Source organism: Megascapheus bottae, chromosome 26, assembly GCF_031878675.1.
Source record: "Megascapheus bottae isolate mThoBot1 chromosome 26, mThoBot2.hap1, whole genome shotgun sequence".
Lineage (NCBI taxonomy): Eukaryota > Metazoa > Chordata > Mammalia > Rodentia > Geomyidae > Megascapheus > Megascapheus bottae.
Window position 1 is genome coordinate 11,505,923 of NC_143534.1, and position 15,937 is coordinate 11,521,859.

Here is a 15,937-nt window from a genome sequence, read left to right on the forward strand (position 1 = left end):
TGAGATCTGAAAATCACAGTTAGAAACATTTCAGATTTTTTATTTGGTGGCAGTTCTGGGGCTTGAACTCAGGGCCTGGGTTCTGTCCCCTTTGCCTTGAGCAAAAAAATCTCTATGACTTGAGCCACAGCTCAAGTTAGTTAACAGTTAGTTGGAGATAAAGTCTCATGACTTTTACGGCTCTGCTGGCTTTGAAGTGCAATCCTCACTCAGGTCTCATCCTCCTGAGTAGCTAGGATAACAGGCATGAGGCACTAATGCCTGGTGGGAGAGACTTTTTACCCCCAATTAACCAGAAAAACCCAGAAGTGTGTGTACATGTGGGGTGCTGCTCAAGAAGTAGAGTGCCAGTGTAGGGGGAAAGTTCCAGATTTGTTCCTATGGCTGGCCCATCTAGCAGCAGAATGGGGATACTCTCTGGATGCCCCTGGGTCAGTGCCTCTGCTCAAGCTGCTGTCCTGACAGAGCGTCTCACTTTTGTGGCTCAGACACACAGCAGATACTGCAATCACACCAGCATCTGCCAAGGCTGCCACCTCGGGCCACTTCCTCTGGGCTTCCTTCTCCTGAGGGCTGGCTTCCTTCTTTCACCAGGTGACTGTACCCAGTAAAGGTCAGTGGGCCTGTGCTTCAGCTGGAGCCAAGGTGCCAGGCTTCAACCTGCAGCAGCATCCATCTGGCTGCCGAGTGGATGTCTCAGGAGGGCTGGTGGCATGTGTCTGTGTTCCGGCCAGGCCTGGGGCATGGTGGTGTGAGTTCTGGGGGCCTGCATGTGTGGGAAGGTATGTGATGACCCTGTGGGTAGCACCAGTAAATGGAACTCTGCATAGTGAACATTTCTAGATTATCAGGTTTCAAATCATGTAAAAAGACATTTAACTGTCTCTAACAGAATCTCAAGCAAGGATAAATGCGTAAAACATATAGAAGGTAAACTCTGCATAAAGTCCCTCTGCTATGCAACCCTCGGGATACCTTCTTAATATAGTCTGGAAGGTTCTCTTCCAAAATATGAAAAGACAGTTTTCTGAAAATTCTAAGAACAGCAAATTTACCGGCAATTATTATTAATTATTATAATTATTTTTGCCAGTCCTAGGCTTGAGCTCAGGGCCTGAGCACTGTCCTTGGACTTTCTCAAGGATAGAGCTTTACCACTTGAGCCTCAGCACCACTTTTTTCTATGTATGTGGTACCGAGGAATCGAGCCCGGGTCTTCGTGCATGCTAGGCAAGCACTCAACCACTAGGCCAAACTCCCAGCCCCTGACAATTATTTTTGATCTAGACACAAAAGTTTTCTTGAAAACTCAAGGTCATGATTATGATCCATCACAATGTTAAGTTCTAATCAATGTATTTTTACCCCCCTTCCCTTTGGTCTCTTCCTCTTCTCCCTCTTCTTGGTGTTGGCACTGGAGCTTGAATTCATGACTGTGCTTTCACTCAGCTTTTTTCATTCATAGATGGTACACTACCACTTGAGTCATGACTCCAGCCCAGCTTTTTTTTTGCTGGTTAACTGGAGATGCAATACAAAGATTTTCCTATCTGGGTTGGTTTTGAATCTCAGTCTTCCAAGTCTCAGCTTCCTGAGTAGCTAAAATTCCAGATGTGAACTACAGGTGCTCTGCTTTTCTTATTTTCTTGTAGCTTGCCAGCCACTCCTCCAGTTTGCCACGTGGGCCACACAGCCTGTTCAGATCAATCCACCTTACCCAAATGGTTTGGAAGAGTTCACAGGTAGTGTGAGGGACAGAACAGAATCAGCTATGGACTGACCTTTTGGGTTCAGGTTTGGTATCTTCCCATCTGAATTCTCTTCTAGAGTTAAATCTTACCCTATGAGAAGACATACTTTCTAGAGTAAATAATGTGTTGAAATGTTACCATCATCTCTATTTTTCCTTCATTCCTTCTTTCCTTCCTTCCTCGCTTCCTTCCTTATTTCATTTTTTTGGTCAATCTTGGGGTTTGAACTCAGGGCCTTGGTGCTTTCCCTGAGCTCTTTTGCCCAAGGCTAGCACTCTACCACTTGGTTTTGGCAGTGGGTTAGTTATATGTATATTCAGCAGGCTAGGCTCTGGGGCACTGTGAGTCCTTCCACATTTATAATAATGATTACATGTCAGAGTTGACAGGCACAGAAGGACAGTTATAAGAATGAGCCTGTAAGATCTATATTTAAAATTCAGGTCAAATAGCACCAGGTCCTGGAGGCTTCTAGTCTGGTGGGAAAAGCTGGCAGAAGGATACAAATTGGCCACACATAATGCACAAATTCCATAAATGGTAATTAAGCATTGACCTTTGAAAAAGAGGGCTTATCTTAGGGGAGGAACATGAGGATCTTGTAAACAGTATCACAAAAATCAGGCTAATAGCTACTTGTTAAGCTGTCTGAAAATGGTTTGGGACTGGACACTGGTGGCTCATGCCTGTAATCCTAGCTACTCAGGAGGCTGCTATCTGAGGATAGCAGTTCAAAGCCAGACTAGGCAGGAAAGTCTGTGAGAATCCTTTACTTTCCTCCCCCCCCTCCTCCTCTTCCTCCTCTTCCTCTTCCTCCTCCTCCTCCTCCTCCTACTCCTTCTCCTCCTCCTTCTCCTCCTCCTCTTCCTGTTCCTCCTCTTTGTTTTTGTCATGGTGCTTAAGCTTAGGGCCTGGGCACTGTCCCTGAGTTCTTTTGCTCAAGGCTAACAATCTACCTCTCAAGCCACAGTGCCACCTCTGGCCTTTTTTTTGTAGTACTGAGGCATTGAGCCCAGGGTTTCATGCTTGCTAGGCAAACTCTATCAATAAGCCATATTACCAGCTTTTGGTTTAGAGAATCTTTAACTCCAGTGAACCACCAAAAAGCCATATGGAGTTCTGGTTCAAGTAGTAGTGTGCTAGCCTTGAGCAAAAAAGCTCAGGGCCTAGGATCAGCATAAAAAAGAAAAAAAAGATTTTGGTTAAATTGAGGCATGGGAAATTCTAGCATTGTATACAATGATACTTTAATAAAACTAAATCTTTAGAACTAGTTTTAAACTAAAACAGTCCCAAACAACAGCTGTTAACAGAGCGAATTAATGGCACGGTATTATTTTTTGAAAATGCTTCGTTTTGGAGAGGCTACCCACGCAAGAAGCTTAACAATTCTCAAAAATGGGCTGATATTGCAAGATTGTTTCTTGAGTTGCTAGGCAACGTTGAAAAACAACTGTCCCTGTTCTGAGATCACTGGGTGGACAGTTCAAATATTACACAGCCTGACTCCCCTCCTCGGCACCAGACCATGGCAACTGGGATGCTATGGGGGGCGGGCAAGGCGATCCCCTGATGTGAATCTCAAAAAGCAAACAAGAGTGGACTGACTGCCTGGTTACCAATATCTTCAGCAAGATAGAGTTTGCATCAAACCCTCACAGTTCTTTGCTAAGTACTACTCTACCTTGGTCAGTACCTCTGAGCAAGGAAATTATGCCTGCGTTTCTTTGTGGTGCATCTAAGCCCAATGCACTTCTGAGGGTAATTTTTACATGTGGGAAGGTAGAGAATCCTTCACAGTGAAATGACCTATCTCAAATTACATCTTTCTGATAGTGCCCTCCGTAGGTCGCTTCCTCTGTCATTTAATAGCTTTCAATTGTTTCAGCTTTCTGGAAAAGTGAAATATAATGAACAATCGTGCACAGAAACACATCCTTCATTGTGAGATAAACAGACTCCCAGTTTTTCACCCTTTTGCCCATTCTAACGTTTGCAATGTAATATAGTTGGTCCTTAAATTCAGTCCTGACTCCAGCATTTCAATTCAATTTCTCCCCTCTGGACATGTGGATTGTCAAACACAGGGAAAAAAAAATCGTTTCTTTTTGTTTTAAAAGAGCAATTTTAGCTGCATAGTAAAATCAAGGGAAAGGATCAGAGATGGCTCCCCAACGCCTCTGTCCACACAGCCTCCCCCACAACCCACATCCCCACACCCCCGTTTGCTCTAACTGTCCAAGCTACATGAACATGTCACCATGAGTCAAAGTCCTCAGGTTACACCCACAGAAAGACGTTCATTTTCTTAAAGTTGTAACCATTATGAATGCCTGAAGATCTCCCAACCTCTGCCTCGTATCTTGTATCTTCAGGAACTGGTGGGGAAGGGGACCAGAAAAACCCCCTTAGATGTATATTTTAAATAAGCTCCACCATTGATGAAAAGCAGGCTGGTCGTGACTTACCTAAAAGGACTCAGGATGTGGGCAGGGCACTGCAGCAGAGACAAACCTACTACAGGCCAATTATGATGGGGGGTTCTCAGCGCCTGCTACGTATGCACCATACATGATAAGAAGCCAGCTCAATAACCGCCATTTCTATAGCAATCCACACACTCCCTGCTTGCTGTTTGGAGAAGGCAGTTAGAACTGGATTCTACAAGGTGGCTTCCTTCCCACTTGGAATATGTATTCACTATTCTCTCACTGGAACCGGAGTATTTCAATCAAGTGTGCTATCATTAAATAGCAAAAACCTCATACACTCAGACTCTGAAATCTCTACTGCTTTGCCACTTGCTGTCAATCTGTCACTTTAAATTCAAATGACTGACCTGGTTTACTTGTTCATAAGTGACCATTCCCCAGGGCAAGAAGTCAGAACGCAGTGTGACAACCCTGTACATCAGACGGCCATCTGCTACCCCAGTTATACACAAGAAAAAGGACGAGTGCCCGGAAAAGTGAACTGACAAGCGTCACGCTTTAGTGTCCATAAACATTCATCAAACGTGCATTCACAGTGACCAACCTTTAGGCCAGACCTGAGAAGAAAACAAGCTTCTTGCCAGGAGCCGGTGACTAATGCCTGCAACCTTAGTTTCTCAGGAGGTTCAGACCTGAGGATTATGGTTCAAAGCCAGCACTGGCAAGAAAGCATGCGACTTTTACCACCACTAAACGATTAAAAAAAAAAAACCAAAACTGAAGCAGGCTGGAAGTGGGGCTGCTGTGGCTCAAAATGGTAGAACTTTGTGTCCCCCGAGCTCAGGGACAGTGCCCAGGCCCTGAGTTCAAGCCTCAGGATCGGCAAACATAAATAAAAAATAAAAGTACCTAAAATGCAGATTGTATAAAGTTAAAAAAGAAGAAGAAAAAGAAAGAAGGAAAAATAAATAAAAGCTGGAAGAGGAGCAGTGGCTCAAATGGTAGAATGTTAGCTTTGAGCACAAAAGCTCAAGCTTCAAGGGATAGCACCCAGGACTAGCATACACACACACACACACACACACACACACACACACACACACACACACACACAGAAAAGAAAAAGAAAATAGCTTCTTTTAAAGGTCAAACTGGCCCCTGCACAAGACTAATGAGGTATGTGCACATATTTTCCTTAGCCCAACTCATTCCCTCATTCTATATGTGGGCACCTAGAGACACAGAAAATACAATTGGGAGGTCACAAGTTAAAGGATTCTGCTAATACTCAGGAAAAAAATACGTCTACTACTCCATTGGTCCATAAAGCAAACATTAAACACGGGGGCTTCAGCAAGGCATGAAAATGCAACCAGTTTTGCTCTATAATATGCAAGTTGTGCTTTATACAGATCATTTGAGGGGCTGCACACGGGTGTCTCATACCTGTATTCCTAGCTACTCAGTAGGCTGACACCTCAGGATCACAGTTCAAAGTCAGCCTAGGTAGGGAAGGCCATGAAATACTCATCTCCAATTTATTACCACTGTGAGCTGACTCAATTTGTAGACCACTAGCTTTGAGTGAAAAAAAACCTCAGTGACAGTGCCCAGAGTTCAAGGCCCAGAACCAGAGTGCATTCACATGCTCATTCACATGCACATGCACACGTACACGAACACACACACACACACGCACACACATATACACACACACCCATCATTGAGGGTCTACATGGCATGTAGCCAACTGACATAGCAGTACCAAAACCCAAGGTTAATTGTCTTCCCAGCCAGTGTTAATTAGGTCATTCTCTAATGAAGAGGAAGGTTGAAATAGAGATGCTAATGTCTGTAGTGAAATATTTCTTTGCCTGTTCTGAAAAAAATCCATCAATTTGAAACACAAGTGTAGCTATATAAAGAAAAGATAACTGTGATATATGGCAACATGAAATACTAACCCCTCTAATGGTATCACAGAGAGAGCCCTTGAGAGTTTTGTTTCAGTTAACCATAGTCACCTACTCAAGTATTTCAGTTAGCACTGAACCATGACTATAGCTGGATACTGGTCACTTACACTTGTAATCCTAGCTACTCAAGAGGCTGAGCTCTAAGGATTATGGTTGAAAGCCAGTCTGGGCAGGAAAGTCTCTGAAACTCTTCAAGTATCCACCGAAAAGCCTAAAGTAGCATTGTGGCTCAAAAGTGGTAGTGAGCCAGGCTAAGGGAAAGCATTCAGGCCCTGAGTTCAAGCGCCAGTACCGGCACAAAATCAAACGAACAAAAATCCCTGTAGCTTTATTGGATCAGTATTAAAAGTGTGTTTTTATCATTCAAACAGAAACCCACTTAATTCTGAAAGAAGTTCATCTTCCTGTAGAACTCTGGACTTTTTCCCTGCAGTGAAAGTTTGCCACTGTGTCAGGTGTCACTCCTGGCAAAATGATGGAGGAGACTGTCCGTGTAAGAGCTGTGGCTGGAACAGTGCCCCAATTCTAGACTGCAGAGGGCAGAATATGGTAATATTAGAGTGGAAGCATTTAGCTGCAAGATTTTTTTAATAAAAGGCCCAAAGATACAAATATAACAAATGGGCACGGTTGTGTTCCAATAAAACTTTATTTAGTGATGCTTATGTATGTTTCACAACATGTTCATAGAGTATGCGATATTCTTCCTCTGGATTTTTTTCTCTCTGTCCTCATTAAGGCAAAATAAAAGTCACACATGCTGAAGGTATATGGCATAATGTTCTGCTATACATGTCAAAACAACCAACATACTATTACTTCACAGCTACCATTTTCTTCTTTATTTTATTTATGCTAACTATGCCTATACTGCTATAGAGAAAACCTCTTCCATAATTTCCTCATCTTGCATCATGGAAACTTAATAGTCTTTGATCAACTTTCTCCTTGGCCCTCCACCCTCCTTCTTTTTTGTGCAAGTTCTAGGGCTTGAACTCAGTGTCTGGTGCTATCCCTGAGCTTTTCTGCTCAAAGGCAAGCACTCTACCATTGGAGCCACAGTTCTACTTCTGGTTTTCTGGTGGTTAACTGGAGATGAGTCTATGGATTTTCCTGCTCAGGCTGGCTTCAAATCTCAGTCCTCAGATCTCAGCCTCCTGAGATTCTCCCTTCTTAAAAAAATAAAAACAAATCATTTCATCAGTTATATAAAAATATAAATATTATTTATGGCTTTTAACTGGCTGGCCTTGATCTAGGCCAAAACTTCCCCATGGATTTAAAAATGGCTATTTCTAGCTGTTAGATAATCTAGGATTGCTAACTATTTTGATCAAGTTCCAAAGTAGATAATCTGAAGCATTAGATTATTTGAAGTGATTATTATAGTCACAAACAGCAAGTAATAAATGACTATGTCATCTGCTAAGAACATATTGAGGCATTGCTTATTCTGATAAGACTGTCCTTGGAATTTTTTATTTCACTGAAATATTTGAATTTCAACATAGATAATGACATGATTGATTAAATAGAATGGAAAACAAGTTAGGAAACATGTAAGCTTCTATAAAGTTTAGTAAGTTAAAGGACATATGTTTTTTTCCCCAAAACGTCCATCCAATCTTCAAGTTTTCAGAAAACATTTTAATTCACTTGATTATTTTTGAATAGGGATCCAAACGCCGGCCTTTCTCTGTGCCCATGCAATCTGCCACAGCCAGGAATTTGGCAGGTTGGTATTGTTCACAGTAGATGCTAACTTAAAAAGACTATTTTGGTGGAAATCGACATCTCTTTTGATCTGGCTTCTCTTGCCACTCTCTCCCAAGAACTTTGTGGTGATCAGCCCATCTGGATGATGTCTGCAGCTTAAAATTCTTTTTATTGTATATGTGCCTGTATCTGGACTTCAATGTAAGGCTTGGGTGTTGTTCCTGACCTTTTGGGTTCAATACTTGCACTCTGTCAGATGAGCCACAGCTTCACTTCAGGTTTTTATTTTATTTTATTTTGTGGTTATGTGGAGATAAGAAAGTCAGGGACTTTCCACCCAGGTTGGCTTTGAATGCAGATCCTTGGATCTCAGCCTGCAGAGTAGGTAGGCTTATGGGGTGAGCTGCTGTGGCACCTGGCTTCTACTTCCTACTTTGATGTGCTGGTAGATGTCTTTAGCCAAGAGAACAGAGAGAAACGAGCAGATGTACAGACTGGGCTAAAGGGACTTGGTAAGTCTATTTGTAGCAGGGTGAATTGAGTTTTCTGTGGGACACCCACCAAGAGGTGTTTGAGGGGGGCTGGGAAATAGAGAGGTGTGGGGAATTAAGGTTAGATGCCGCAGAGAGGGCACATTAAGTAACTCAAGAGCCGAGAAGAGGGCAAAGCCAGAGGCAAGCAGAAGCAAGACCCAGGGACACAAGTCAGAGCACTGGTGTGCTGAAGAGGGACCACAGGGCGCTGAATGGTAGAAACGGCACATGGAGCACACTTTCTCAAGAAACCTGGGCCAGGAATTGTTTGGTTGGCGCCATCGGGAAATGATATCCACAGAGCCGGGAGACCTCTGTCTGCTTCATAAAGTCAAGGTTTTGTGCTATGGCCTGGGCATTGTCCCAAGCATCTTACAAAGAGAAGTTTGGTTTTTCTTAGAATAGTGAACTGCATACATCTGATAGGTGAGGCCGTGGCTTCTTGGCATTTTATGATACCATCATCTGGATGGTGCAATGAAGGTAGTTTCTGGATGAGATGAATATTTAAATCAGTAGACTTCGGGGGAAACAGATTACTCTCCATAATGGGGATGGGTTTATTATTCAGTCAGTCCAAGGCCTTAAGAGAGAAGAATGAAGTCCTTTATGCAAGAGGAAATTCTGCCATCACACTGTCTTTGGATTCAAATGGCAACATCAATTCTTCTTGGAATCGCTAGTCTGCTGGCTCACTTTGCAGTTTTGGATTTGCTAAGCCTCCTCAAGTGTATGAGCCAATTCCTTAAAACCTCTCTTTTTTTTTTTTTTTTTTTTTGCTTGAGCTCAGGGCCTGAACACTGTCCTTGGGCATTCCTCAAGGCTTAATGCTCTACCACTTGAGCCACAGCACCACTTTTGGCTTTTTCTGTGTATTTGGTGCCGAGGAATCAAACCTGGGTCTTTGTGCATGTTAGGCAAGCACTCTACCACTAGGCCACACACTCAGCCCCTTAATATCTCTTTCTCTGCCTTCCCCTCTTCAATCCTATTAGTTGTTTTTCTGCAGAACCTTAATAGACTTCTAACAACAGCAGACACTATTATTATCTGAATGTACAGGGAGGAAACTGGTACAGAAGGCATAAGCAGCTTGATGCCACAGCAAAGAGCTGCTGGGATTCCAGTCCACCATGTCAACAAAGTCCTTGCACTTTAATCTTAGGTTCTACTTCCTTTTCAGAGCATGGACCCCAGTGTGTTTAGGGCCCCCTGGGAGGACTAAAAAAGAGAGCCAGAATACATATGAATACCCACGACTGGCCATTCATGGTTTGCTCAAGGTGGGACTTGAAGAATTTTTAAGTTGCAGAACTCAAGCATTTAGGAAGCAAAGGCATTCTCTTTCTTTTCCCCTTTGCACTCCCTCTCCATTCTTTAACTACCTCCTTCTGCTTTCAGAAATCCTGGGCTCTGAGATTCATTCTCACATTCCCCTCGAGTTGCTATGACCATGAGTACCAAGCAACCCCCACCCCCAGCCCGGCAATTTTGAAGTCATCAACAATACACACAAGCAATACAGGGCCTGGGCAGGGTAAGTTAACATGACACCACAACCCATCTACCAATGTCCATCTGGTGAAATCAGTGTATTGGTGCTTTTAAATTTTTTATTTTCTCTTGGATGACTGGCCCAGAGAAAAGCAAGCAGCCACGTGATAAGCCCTCTAGGATGTGATAAGGAATTAAAGCCTTTGGGCAATAAGCCAGAGAGGAACTGAGACTAGCCTGCAGGTAGGTAAGTCCTAAAGCCCAGCCGACCCTTCCCGAAGATGACCAGAACCTTGGCTGACATCTCTGCAATCTTTTGGGGAACCCTTGACCCCAATCCAGCCAGCTCATTTGGGCCTGGATTCATGACTCCCTCCAGGCACAGTAGATGTTCACTGTTGTGAAGCGACTACATTTTTGTTTCATTAGTTACACAGCAATTGGTAACAGATGCATATGAACATCAGCATTCAAAATGTATCACTGATTCTCTCTAGGTTGAAGCATCAATGGTAATTTTCATTGGTTCTACACTATGTTGATAAAGAGTTCCCCCCTTTTCAACAAACAAACAGGATGGCCATGTGACCGGCTCATTCAAGAGTGCAAGCATGGATGCAAGCAGAGCCCACGTTAGCTCTCATCATCGTCAAAGATTCTCTTCACATGAATTAGCTGGAATGCACATAAACCCAAACCCCCAACTCAACGACACACAACGTCAAACTCCAGAGCCCTTTAGCTTACCCAGCTTCTGATCAAACCGCCATGCTGCGACATAAGCATTGTGTCTCAGGCTGTTGTGTGCGGCCAAGGGCACCGAGACGTAGATGGGGCCATCCACCAGCACGGGAGTGCCGTTGGTACTGAGCAGGTGCACGCTGACGGCCGTGACGGGGGTCAGATCGTACCTGGTGCTGTTTCCTAGAAGGAAGAGGTATTTATTTTCCTCTTTCTATCATGTGGCACGAAGTGCGTGGGACTGTGGAAATTCTTTTTGGAAAATAAGTCACAGTTGACACTTGCTGTGTAAAGCCAAGGGTCAGGATCAGGTCTTTCCCATCAGCAATCCTCAACACAACCTCACCAAGCAGGTGAAATCCCCATTTTATACAGGGATGGCTTCGGCAACGACAGTGAATGGGCAGCTGTCTGAGGGGCATCTCATGCTAGTGGTTGATCTAGACTCCACGCTCAGGCCTGTCCACTCCTCACTATCAAGCTTGTTTTGCTTTCAGAAAGGGAAAGACTTTCCTGGAATGTGAAATGAAGGCGTAGGTGGAAGCTACTGAAAATAACTTCTACCCAAAATAAGCCCAGTACAACATGTTTATAACATGCGGAACATACGTTAAGTAAAAGATCACTAAATGTGCAAGTAAAAATATACTTATTGATTGTTTGGTGCCAGTGATGGGGCTTGAACTCAGGGCCTGGGCTCTGTGCCTTAGCTTTTTTTTGGGGGGGGGTGTCAAGGCTGGAACTCTTCCACTTGAGCCACAATTTCATTTTTTGGCTTTATGGTGGGTAATTGGGCACAAGAGTCTTATGGACTTTCCTACCCAAGCTGGCTTTGAACTGCGATCCTTAGCTCCCAGCTTTCTGAGCAGTTATATTTACAGGCGTGGTCCACTAGTGCCTAGTAAAAAAAAATTTTTTTTGCAGTGTTGGGAATGGAACCCAGGGCCTTGTGCATATTAGGCAAGTGTCCTACCACTGAGATACATTCACAGTTCTAAACTAAGTGCTTTGTGTGTGTGTGTGTGTGTTTGCCAGTCCTGGTGCTTGAACTCAGGGCCTGAGCACTGTCCTTAGACTTTCACAAGGCTAGAGCTCTACCATTTGAGCCACAGCACCACTTCCAGGTTTTTCTATCTATGTGGTACCAAGGAATTGAACCTGGGTCTTGGTGCATGCTAGGCAAGCACTTTACCACTAGGCCAAACTCCTGGCCCTAAACTCAAGTGTTTTTGAGATTTTTTTTTTTTAAATACTAAGCTTCTTTAAGGATTACTTCAACATATTCATTTACTTCTGCCAAATGTATATTGCAACTTGGGCTTGAAATATTTGAGTTATTTTAGTTGCCATTGTTATTTTGGTCTGTTAAAAAGGAATTTGATATCCCAATTACTTTCCATTAGGGATCTTTCATCCCAGCCAGAGATTTAATGACTGTCTATAGATAAGTTAGAGAATCCTTTAGACACTTAAGCAATCCACTTTAGATTTTTCTCTCGTGAGATATAAGGGCACATAAAATATATTTTCAGAATGTTTACCTTTCCTTGAACAAAATGGTAAAAATACACATTGATTAAAAAAGTTAAGCTACATTACAGTCTGAAGGATTTTATTATTTTTCCTTTTCTTTTTGGAGGCTGTGTCTTATCAGGTTATCTGAGAGTCTCAAATTCTCTAGTCTCCTGTCTCAGCCTTCTGAGTGCTGGGGTTATAGACCTGGCTCCCATCTATGGTTTCTTGCTCAGCTATTTATATATTTACCCATTTACCTCACCTTTAGTTTAGATAAGTAAAAACAAATCTAGTGAACTTTGGAGTTTCAGCAGTGATTTAATAGCTAAATCCTTTATAATTTCTCATTTGTTTTCTTTCTTTCTCCCCTTGTTCCCTCTCTCCTTTTGTCCCTCCTTGTCTCTTGCTCTTTCCCCTTTCTCTGCTTGCTGCTCTTTCTTTTCTCCCCACTTCCTTTCCTTTCTTTCTGGAGGTACTGGACTCAAGGTCTTAGCATGTGTTAGGCGAGAGATCTACCACTTGAGACGCTCTGTTGGCACTCTTGGCTTTAGTTACTTCTCAGATAGCTTTGAGTGCTTTTTGCCTTAACCAGCTTCAGTCTGCCATCCTTCTATCTACACTGGATAGTTGGGATTATAGGTATTCACCACTACATTTGGCCAGGAGGGAAGTTTTCTTCCATCAAGTCTTTTGCAGAATGTATGTCTGGGAGGCAGGGGGTAGGTGGCATAGAAAACATGAGACATGGCATCTCTCTTGTTCTCCTCTCTCCTTGCCGTCTATAACCCTACTCTGCCATCCATAATTCTTTCCAGAGAGATGGTGTACTTGTGTCAACTACCTATGCGGCCTCTGGAAAGTTATTCCACTTCTTCGAGACTATTTTTCTTCGCTACTAACGAGGGTGTCGAAGATGCTTTCTTGAGTGTACAGACACAAATACTTTCTGTGCTAAACAGAAGTAAGTGAGCTTTGTAGAAATAAATGTATGAATTGAAAACAATAGATATCAGATGCTTTTAGAAGTTCTCTAGCTGGAGCCAGGTGTTGTGGTGTATACCTATAATCTCAGCACTTGGGAGATTGAAACAAGAGGGTCATCAGTTCAACGTCAACCTGGACTACATAGGGACATTGTTTTGTTTTGGCTAGTCCTGGAGCTTGAACTTAGTACCTAGTCACTGACCTTGAGCTTCTTTTGCTCAAGGCTAGCACTCTATCACTTGAGCCATAAAACCACGTCTGGCTTTTTTGTTTATGTGATACTGAGGAATCCAACGAGGGCTTCACGCATGCTAGGGAAGCCCTCTACCACTAAACCACATTCCTGGCCCCTCTGAGCTTTTCTGCTCAAGGCTAGTGCTCTACCACTTGAACCACAGTTCTACTTCCAACATTTTTTTGGGGGGTGGTTAATTGGAGATAAGAATCTCACAGACTTTCCCATGTAGGCTGAAATGTCTGCAGCCAGAAAAAAAATTCTCTAGCTATCTTAAGACATGGCAGATCATCACCTGCTTTCTAGAGGGTTCTTTTTTTCTTCACTATTCCCTAAATTTCTGCTCCTACTTGACCTTTCTTCATGCTTCTTCCTCCTCCCTTGCCACTTCTTTTCTTCTGTAATGATTCAGATTTGAAGGACTATTTTCTCCTGTATTCTGTGTTATGAGTTTCTAATTCTGGACAAAATACTGAGTTCTATACATGATTAGGCTTTTTCTCTGCTCCCACCCACGCTGATGTCCTTGGCCCTTTATATTTAAATAAAGACAGGTCTTAGGCTAAACCAGCTGGAGGAGGGGAAGGCACCCACTGTACACACCAAAAAGACAAGCAGTATCATCTTAGGTCTCCCACCAATTCCTTCTGGTGCTGCTCAGCCATGTAGGGTTCAGTTTGGCTTTGCACTGCAGTATCAGGAGGAGCGTCCCTGATCCAAAAAGTGTCAGGAGTCTAAAACTTTCCAAGGACCATGCTGCTCAGTCAGTGAGATCTTTGCAAATCTTTCCAAAACGAACATGCTTCCCCCCAAAAAATCTATAACCACTTCTGATCCCAAGCACTTTGGCTAAAGGATAATCAACCTTCATTCAACTTTTGGGGGTTGTAAGAAAGGATGCATCCCTCTGTCTTTGTGGAGTTATGGTGAGAAGCCATTTCATTCAGACCTCACAGGAGCAGCACAGAGCATGCAGTTCTGTGCTCTTAGCAACAGAAAAGGGGGTGATGCTAGCTGAGAACAAATAGCTTTGGTCTGCTTGCAATATGAGGGATCTCCCGAGCAGATGGGCTGGAAGGGAGTGGCTGAAATCTCCATGCGGCTACATTTCTTTACCTACACCTCAGCCTTCCTCCAAACTAGATGCAACTGTCCTTACAAGGCTGCAAGGAAACCCCTCTCCTTTCCAGTCTCTTCTGTGGCCCACACCGTTCCTGTCTGCCTTTAGTAATCTCCCGTCACCTCACAAAGACTTCTTGGTCCTAGCTCCCCTCCGCTGAAACCTCAGAGATGCTTTGTATAAGACAGGAGGCAGGAGATTGGAAGCCAGCTAGGATGTGGGGGGATGAGCTGCAGGACTGGTACCTCCAGGCAGCCCCACGGTCTGTGTGAACACACCGGGGGCTGGGGCCTTTTCTGTTAAGTCTCGGAAGTGGGCTCCTTCCTGAGACAATTTACCAGTTATTTCAGTGAAAAGGAAGTTTATGTCACCTTCTAAAGACCTTCTCTTTTCCCTCTGAAATAAAGTTGAGTTTAAAATAAAATAAACTCCTCTTAAAAAAAAATCAATAGTTCAGTGTCTTTGTGTTCTTTATCCCCTCATTGTCTCAGATTTCATAATTTATTCAAGAGCTGTTGGAAGTGGGACACAGGAAAAACAATGAGCTCGGAGGAATGAGGCTGTCCCTCTGAGTTACAGCTTTATGATTGTGCTCCATGCTGTCAGTGAGACTGAATGGCAGCTGCAGTGACCTCAAAGTGGACTTCACCAGCCTCCACAAATGATGCTTACACATCAGACGCACAAGTCAAGATTTTTCCCAAGAATGTTTGCCAAAGATGACTACAATCCATCTGCCTGACAGCAAATGACCGACATATTAATCATGTCATCTGCACACACAACGAAAAGAAACATCTCTCAAACCAGCATTTTAGGCAGGTACCAATACCTCACCCTTGTAATCCTAGCTATTCAGGCAGCTGAGATCTGAGGATCAAGGCTTGAAGCAAGCATAGGCAGCTAAACTGGAGAGATTCATATCTCCAATTAACTAGCAAAAAGCAGGAAGTGAGGTATAGCTCAAGTGGTAGAGCACAAGTCCGAAGTGAAACAGTTAAGCAAGAACTTGGGGCCCCAGGAATGAAAATTGAAAAAAAAAATACATCTGAGGGAAGGAAAGTGAGTAAGAAATTAAGAAATCACTAGGTCACCTTACTCTCCAATTCACAATTCATTTAACATGCTACAAAATGCATCAGATACTTCAAGTTAAAAAATGGTTCCTCCCCACCCCAAATCATCTGTTCATATAAAATGCTGGAAAAAAATAATAAAAGTATTCTTGGAAAATGCAGGAACTTACATAGCAGATATTAGACTGAAAAGGAAATGGACAAAAAATGGATGCAGAACTGTGGACGCCTGGCACTGTGTACCAGGAGTTCAGGAGACCATGCCATCGCCCAGTGTTCTTGAGAACTGGGCTGTTGGGCTACTGGAGTCCAGTCAGATGGCATGCGTGTATCTGAAGTCTTTCTCTGATGAGATACCTATTCA

The 15,937-nt window shown here is 43.3% G+C and overlaps 1 protein-coding gene across 1 annotated transcript in view; it reads right to left on the reverse strand.

Annotated features, from left to right (window-relative positions):
- The window catches only part of Fam171a1 (family with sequence similarity 171 member A1), an 87,410-nt gene that overhangs the window by 12,618 nt on the left and 58,855 nt on the right, over window positions 1–15,937 (reverse strand). The window contains exon 5 of the mRNA XM_090318950.1: window positions 10,650–10,826. Within this exon, the coding sequence (XP_090175076.1) occupies window positions 10,650–10,826 (177 nt within the window). The remainder of the gene's footprint in view (window positions 1–10,649; window positions 10,827–15,937) is intronic.